The sequence below is a fragment of the Triticum aestivum genome, chromosome 3D (assembly GCF_018294505.1).
Source record: "Triticum aestivum cultivar Chinese Spring chromosome 3D, IWGSC CS RefSeq v2.1, whole genome shotgun sequence".
Taxonomy (NCBI): Eukaryota; Viridiplantae; Streptophyta; class Magnoliopsida; order Poales; family Poaceae; genus Triticum; species Triticum aestivum.
This window is the reverse complement of record NC_057802.1, coordinates 108,907,824-108,916,052: the sequence shown is the minus strand read 5'-3', so window position 1 is coordinate 108,916,052 and position 8,229 is coordinate 108,907,824. Positions and strand designations below refer to the sequence as shown.

Sequence of the window (8,229 nt, the reverse complement as noted above, 5' to 3'; positions counted from 1 at the left end):
CGGTGGCTCCTCCTTCGGGCGGCGGGGCGGGCGGCTCCTGGCGGCGGGGACGGGTGCGGGTGCGGGTGGGGGCGGCGGGGTGAGGAGAAGGACGGGGGGGCTCGGGGTATAAAAGGTGGGGGGTGCCGTGGAGGAGGGGGCAAGGCGGCGGCGGCGACGAGTCCGGGAGGGACACGGGCGGCGGCGGCGTCTCCGTCTCGGTCTCCAGGAGGGAGACGAGGCGCGGGCTGGCTGGGCCGCGCAGCTGGGTTTCGGCCCAGTCGGCGCTCGGCGTTTTTTTAATAAATAATTCGCCGAATCTAAAAAAATCACAGAAAAATAAATAAAAATCTAAAAATGCTAAAACAAATTTTCCCCGTCTAATTAAAATAATTAGAACGAGATGAACATTTTTCTTGGCCCAAAAAATGCAGTTTTGAAAACGTGCAATTTTTTTAATGCAAACAAAATTGCAAATAAAATCCGAATAAAATCAAATATTTGATTTTAATATTTTTCCTCCAATATTTCAATTATTTTTGGAGAATTCATATTTTCTCCTCTCATTTATTTTAATATGAAATATCTTTCGGAGAGAAAATAATTAAAACCAAAATCCTTGTTTCCCTTATTTGATAAAAATCAAATAGGAAAGTCAAGAAAATCCGCAACTCTCTCCGAGGGTCCTTGAGTTGCTTAGGATTTTTCAAGGATTTGCTAAAAAATGCAATAAAATATGCTATGCAATGATGATCTAATGTATAACATTCTAAATTGAAAATTTGGGATGTTACATAGTCACTCACAATTACTGTAGTACTCTGTAGGTTTAGCATTACTTTTAACTTTGTCTTAAACCAAACTTTGTAAACTTTATTTTAGTTTATAGAAAAATTATTAACATATACATCGCCAAATCAATATCATCAGATTCATCATCAAAATATTTTTACATTGCAAATGTTTATATTGTTTTCCTCTAAGTTTAGTCAAGCTTGTAAAGATTGACTTAAGACAACTAATATGCAAACAATTAAGAGGGACCTTGGCATACCGATACTGACCTTTTTGGTCTACCTTCGGACGAGTCCCATGCGGGCTCGTATTGCCGTGCATGGGTATCAATTGTCTGCGAATGATGCAGGGTGGCGTTCCTGGCGCTGCAAATCTTGGTGGTCGTGCGACGTTGGAGGGCATAGTGAGGAAGCACGTGGAGAAGGGAGGACTCTTCGCCGCCATATGCGCTGCACCGCCGCTGGCGTTGGCGTCCTGGGGTCTACTCGACGGACACAAGGTAACAACATGTACAGCCGGACATTGCAAATCCGGCTCTTCAAATGTCCGCAGACGCGTCCGGACGCGTTCATGGGCATTGATTGGACACCCCTTAAATGTTGCGTCGCATATCCACATATCGTAAAATCTGATCCTCAAATCCATGCAACTCATGCACGTCGACGATACAAACTGTCCGAATGCCAAAGTTCGAAACAAAGCAAAGCAAATCATAGTTCAACAAACCGGTCATGCCAAAATGAAATCAATGTCCGAGCGTTACGGATGGCCTCGGATCACTGGCTCGGCACCTGCTTCGAGCGGAACGCGTCTTGCTCGTCCTACTCCGCTTGCATCCGGGCTGCCTGCTCCGACTGCGTCTTGCTCGTCCTGCTCCGACTTCATCCGGGCAAGCATTCATCATATGCGAAATGAACTAGTGCTCTATGCTAAAATCTGATCGAACAGGAGCAAAGAAAACGCACCGACTCTTGCTTGGACATTTCGTCGAACATGTTGAGGGCAGCCCGGGCACTGCCGGAGCCCGTGCTCATCCGCGCCCGAACGAGCTGCGGTGAGTCACACACGTCGACCGCCGGCATTTGCGTGGGCGGAAAGCTCTCCGAAATGGCCCAGCCGGCAGTCGGATCATACTGTGTCCCAAAGGGGGCAGACAGCGTAATCCGCGTAGGCGCTCGGAGGGAAGGCGTGCGGGGATCCGGGCGCGGTGGAGGAGACAGGTGCTCCACCATGTCCGAACCTCCCTGCGACGCCGCCGCCACCTCCCTCTCTCGCTGCCGGCATCGCCGCAACTTGCGGGCGACGTTCTCCGCCTTGCAAGTCGCCGACGACGACACCGCCCCTCCCACAGACGAGGTGGACTGCATCTCCGTCGCGACGGTGTGGGTTGGGATGGACGGCATCTCCGGCGGTGGATCGGGACCGGAGGTGAGGATTGGAAGCAAGGATGGAGGCCAGCGAGGGTCGGAGCGCGGGAATGGTTGGAGGGCGGCGGGAGGAGGAGGAAGGGTTTGGTGGATTTGGTGTAATTTGGAGTGGGGTCGGGCTGTCGGGCCGACGTGGCGGGCGTGCCCGGGCGCCCCCATATCTGGGCTGGATATCGGGGGTGTCGGTCAGCCCGAGCATTTGAGGGTCGTTTGAGAAGCCCACCTGGGTCAAAAGATCATGACCGGGTGGCCTACCAGGGCGTTTGAGACAGGTTTGAGGGGTCTGGTTGTACATGCTCTAACGCTTGGGGCATATGCATTTTTCTTGACTCTTTACTGGTAAGGTGGAGTGATCCGGGTATTTAGAGCATCTACAACCACAACCGTCTAATTAGCCCCTATACACTCGAGGATGCGTCCGGACGCGTCCGCTGAAGGTGACCGGGCGGTCCTCATTTCTTATGTTCCACAACTATATCCCTCATATGTCTTACCCCAAATCCATACAAAACCATGCAAACGGTGTTTCTACGTACTTGGACACAGAACATAGCAATCCGGCATAGATAACATAGTCCGATACTCTGATACAAAAGATGTTGCCTGAGTTCATCACTTATACAGTACTAAAAATCAACTAAAATCGGGAGGGGGAGGGGATTTCACCACTTCCTCCATGTCGGACGCTTCCCCTTGGGGTCTCGACGACTGGACTCGGTGTAGGCATCAGCTGCTCCGGGCGCGTCCTCATCGCCATCGCCGTGTGAAGCGGTGAAAGAGGAGGACAGGATGATGATGCCTGCCATGCGACGGGCTTCGCGGTACTGCTCCTTCCGGAGCCGTGCGACTCTCTCCGCCGCTGTCGTCCGCTGCCTCACCAACCGCTCCGACTCCTCCAGCGCCAACGGAGCGCCTTCACATCTTTGTAGCAACGACGGCGGGCGTCTGTCTCCGCGGACGTGTACGAGCGGTGGATGGCGGTGCAGAGATCGTCGTCGTTGTCGCTGGCCGGGCGAAGTGGTTGTGGTGCGGATCTGCTCGATCCCCCCTTGGATCCAGGGCTGTTAACCGCCTTCGCCGCCCGCTTCTATGCGAGCTGATACGAGCGGCCCATGGACTCCAGCCGTGGTTCAGCCGGCAACAGCACACGGCGGCGCCCCAGAGGGGCAGGTGCGAGCGGTGCTGGGTGCCGCCTGGTAGGGCTTGGCAGGGACCGCGTCGGACGAGCGCGGGGCGCCGCGGAGCTACTGCTGCCACCCGGCCAGTCGCCAACGCGGCCCGGAAGTGGAGCTGCATGCCGCCCCGCTCCAACAGCTACCGGCGGAGGCCAATGCGGAGCGCTAACTCCTCCTCGCCGGGTGCCGACGAGCCATTGGAATCCCCGGCGGCCTTGAGCCACTCCGGTAGGTCAGATTCACTGTCCGACATGGCAGGCGGGGGAAGACGAAGTGGATTTGAGGGAGAAGTGGAGAGGTCGAGTGAGTACAGACTGAGTTTGACTAGGGTTTGCTCGTGGGTCGTCATATATTTGTGGGGGCTGGACTGGGGTTGTTGCGGACCAGGCCGAAGAGACGGACGCGCCCAGGCGCCCCCATATCCGTCCCATATTTGAGGTAGATATGCGGGTTGTCGGTCAGCCCGGGTGTTTGAGGCCTGTTTAAGGCATACGCCTATGTCAAAATTTCATGGCCGAATAGTGATCGGGCGGTCCGCCCGGACGTTATAAGACGGTTTTGAGTCGCCTAGCTGCAGATGCTCTTATATGATTACATTTATTTATACATTGTCATTTGGTATATTGTTGAGTGTTGTTATGCATATTTAGTTTTTTAGGGTGCTAAAACTTTAATACTTTGCCTCATCATAACTTAGATAAGTTTGAGTGGGTTAGTCTTCTGGTTGGCCCCCGCCATACTTGTGGCACGATTTTATTTTCTTTCAATCTAAGTCATGTGTGTCATTGACTCGTGATAGTTTGATTATCTCAAGTGTGACACTAAATTTGCTACCCTAACCTTAGCAGTGTATGAAAAAAAAGTGTGGCATAACTTTTCTTTTAAATAGTACAACATACACGCATACACTCATTCCTATGAACGCACACACACATCCTACCTCATGAGCACCTTTGAAATACTGAGCCGACATATCATCTTAAGATTTACAAAGTCACCATAGGCGTCTCGTCGTCGACGGAAACGTCTCCTCTCACTGTAAAGCGCATCGCCGGAAATCCCAAAATAAATCCAGAAATAATGCGAGCACCAAGACTTAAATCCTGGTGGGCTGAGGATACCACTGTCTCTCTAACCATTCAACCAGAGGTTGATTCACAAGGGTGGCATAACTTAGTATATGAATCAGACTCACCTTCCACTCGTACATGTACTCGGTTTGATTTGCCGCTCCATCATTAGATTTTAGTAAAAAGAATATGTAGTATGCGTGCTAAATAGTTTTTTTCCTTAAAAAACTAGGAGGGACCTTGGCATATTGATTGTGGAATTGTTACAGCACCGCATAAAAAACCATAAACATAAAAGTTACAATTACAATTAAGCCTTTCCTCTTTGCAAACAAGACCCCAAAGATACAACGAATAATGCAATCCAGTGCTTATATCAACAACAATCTCACTGGAGACAAGCATCCCATCGTCTTTGATGAAATCCTGTCGACAATGGGGCACAAAGAAGAGTCCTCCCACTGAAACCAGATGTTTCTATTAGGATGATCTTTGGTTCCGATGGCGAGATCTATAAGTCGTGACCAAATGAGGACGATGAATCACCAAGAAAACTTGTAATCTACACAAAGCACCAGATCTGAGCAGCCTTAGCATGGATCCATGCCCTCTCCCCTTCAATCCATGTGATGGTGAAGAAAGAGGAGAGATGGAATCATGTTTGATCGATCTGATGGTTTACCAAGCTTATTTAAGGAGCTATTGCAAGATCCAGCTCCCGCCTCCCCCATCTACAATAGGCGTTGACTAGAAGAAGGACCAGACCGCCTATCGATGTCGTTCGCATGCATCAAAGAGCAGCTCCAATTTAGCATGAAGCCATATGCCAATAGGGTAAAACCTAACCTAGACCTAAGCGTACTATCTATAACAACGACTAATCCACCTCCCCATCCCCACTCCAGTAGGCGCCGCAGCTAGAGGAGCAGTGGTGACAGGCCGAGGAACTCTAGGCAACAATCAAGTACATGATGAGAGAGAAAAAGAAGGGGAAATGAGAGCTATCTGTGTTAGAAAGTTGGCAATGACATTTGTGTGTAAGAATAGAAAAGTGAAAGGTATGTGACACACCATGTAAAATCATAGTCTCATACTAATATGTAGCTTTATAGAATACACTTTTTTGTTGTACTTTACGATGTGTTTGCTTGGCAATTAATCAAATTACATAATGTTTGACCATGTTTGTTTTACTTATGATTTAAATTAAAAACATGGAATCGATTCTTGACCCAATAAAGCTTGATTCCGAAGAAGAAGGGGTGTAATCCCGCGCACACAAAACAATTAGGGGTGTGGATACTCACTTATCCTATATAACTAAATATCTGATTTCACTAAATTACTTATCTCAACATTTAAGCATGCAAAAATAATGCACATACGATACTCTGGTCTCATAGTTGTACGGTCCGTAATCCATCGGTGTGATGCACACAAAATTCAACCAACTGGTGTCTTTATGTGCATTGTTGGACAAAAGTCATATGACAAACGTCGTATGTGTTGCGGGGCTCTTAAGCATGCGACCTCAACATGCATGGGAAGAGCCTCTACAACTATACATTAGTGTAGTACTATTAAATTATATGTAATTTTAGTTATCGATCTCATACAATTTCTTAAGTGCAAAGGTTTCAACTATCGTATTATTAATCCAAATATTCATAATCCATACGACCAAATCTTATTGAATTATATTGCAACCAATTCCCACCACGTGAGTATTGTCTAGTGTGGATAAACATGGTGTATTTTCTTCTTCTTTCTTTTTAATTAGGGAATCTCCGTAAGTGTAGCAAAGCTTAAAAGATTATCTGCCTTCTGTAAAAAAAAAAGAGAGAGGCAAGCCACTGTACTTTAGGAATGCCATTTTTTTTCTTTTGCATAGATAGATTATGTTCCCACCTTTTTTTTCCAACAAATGCTTGTGTACTTAGGCTACGGGTCATCCATGGTTTGTGGAGAAGTTCCCTCCCAAGGTGACCGCCGTGGACGCGAACGTGGTGGTGGACGGCAACGCCGTCACGGGCACTGGGCCGGCGACGTCGATGGAATTTGCGATGGCTTTGGTGGAACAGCTCTATGGGAAGGAGAAGGTCGAGCAGATCGCTAAACCAATGGTGAGTTTTCTTATCAACTCGATTGCCCATCTAATTGCGAGGTGGCAGCATTTTCCTCATCAACTGCACTACCATATTCTGCTGCTTCTTTAAATCCATATTAATTGTCGCTGATTTAGTACAAGAATAAGGATAAGAGGGAGTATGTTTTTCATTTATTTTTTTGAAAGTTGCTATGTCTTTTTGTTGTTTAGCTAGTGAGATACGAAGGTGGCTATAGCATGAAAGAACTCAACTCGGTCGAGTGGCACTGCAGCGGCACACCCAAGGTCAGGTGCATTGCGAAGCGCGCAGTACTGGTACTCTGAAGTTCCGCTCCTGAATCAAGAGGTTCTCTAAAACCCATTGCCTCCCATTCTTGGTGCTTCAGGTTCTTCTTCCAGTAGCCAACGGCATTGAGGAGATGGAAGCGATAATACTCGTGGACGCGCTGCGCAGAGCCAACGCGGACGTCGTCGTCGCGTCCGCCGAGGACGGCGTCGTGGTCACCGCGCGATACGGGACGAGGATCGTGGCCGACGTGATGCTGGACGAGGCCGCCGATCGGGCGCCGTTCGATCTGATTATCGTGCCGGCAAGTAGCACGCAAGAACTAAAGATGCACGCACGCTGGTAGCCACTGATTGATTGATCGGCCTCCGTTTCTCTGATTCAAACAGGGCGGCATGCCGGGCGCGAAGACGCTGGGCGGCTGTGAGCAGCTCGTCGCTCTGCTGAAGAAGCAGGCGGAAGCGAACAGGCCGTACGGCGCGATCGGCGCCGCCACCGCCCACGTGCTCGAGCCCCATGGCCTGCTCAAGGTACGTGCTGAGCTACCCGGTACTTGCTCCAACCCGCTCACCGCGCGGCGACGCTGAAATGCGAAATCGCTTCGGGTGCTGCAGGGCAAGAAGGCGACGACGTGCGCATCCATGGCCGGGCTGCTCGCGGACGGTGGCGAGTGCGAGAACAGGGTGGTGGTTGACGGGAACGTGATCACGAGTAGGAGCCCCGGCACCGCCATGGAGTACGCGGCGGCCGTCGTCGAGAAAATGATGGGCCGCGACGAGGCGCGGCGACTGGCGGAAGGCCTGCTCTTCTTGAGCTGACCCCCGTGACCGTGTGGTGGAGCTTCACAGGCTGTTGTTGCGCTGGCTCGCCTGATCATCCGACAATAACAGCCGACAACGGTGGTGGTCATCGTCATCTAAGTCCCGTTCATTCGTACTGTTCACTGTCACTTTACATTTAACATGTCATCAGTACGGTAGTCTCCACTGAGAGCGACTCCGGACATGGAGGAGAACTACGCCACACCCACCGTTCATCAAATTACTTGTAAATGTTCAGATCACGTTGGATCATCCAACATCGTGCACCGAACATTCGTCGATTGGTCCGGACGTCTGAAGGCCCACAAACCGGAAGCTAACTCGGGAGGTTTCTGACAGTCCGTACCACCCTCACCCACCCCACCCCCTCCACCTCTGTCATTCCGCTTAAACTGTCATCCAACTTTATTGTATTTGTAGACGAACTGGTTTGCAATATAAATAGACGTTGTATTGATGGGTGCTGGTGCACATATATATAATTATAAGGGAAGGCATCTACCTCAACTATACAAGACTAGGAGGTGGGCCACAACTCCAACATACATGTAACACAAAATACAACTCAA

General features: G+C 49.7%; 1 protein-coding gene across 2 annotated transcripts in view; it reads left to right on the top strand.

Moving 5' to 3' along the window:
• LOC123077728 (protein DJ-1 homolog B) overlaps positions 1 to 8,117 on the top strand; it is a 14,779-nt gene extending 6,662 nt beyond the window's left edge. The window contains exons 3-8 of one of the 2 annotated variants that reach the window (XM_044500039.1): positions 1,124 to 1,273; positions 6,387 to 6,569; positions 6,764 to 6,838; positions 6,940 to 7,143; positions 7,229 to 7,369; positions 7,454 to 8,117. In XM_044500039.1, the coding sequence (XP_044355974.1) occupies positions 1,124 to 1,273; positions 6,387 to 6,569; positions 6,764 to 6,838; positions 6,940 to 7,143; positions 7,229 to 7,369; positions 7,454 to 7,657 (957 nt within the window). In that variant the 3' untranslated portion in view covers positions 7,658 to 8,117. The remainder of the gene's footprint in view (positions 1 to 1,123; positions 1,274 to 6,386; positions 6,570 to 6,763; positions 6,839 to 6,939; positions 7,144 to 7,228; positions 7,370 to 7,453) is intronic. The other variant, XM_044500040.1, reaches the window with a different exon arrangement.
• Positions 8,118 to 8,229: the final 112 nt, after the last annotated feature.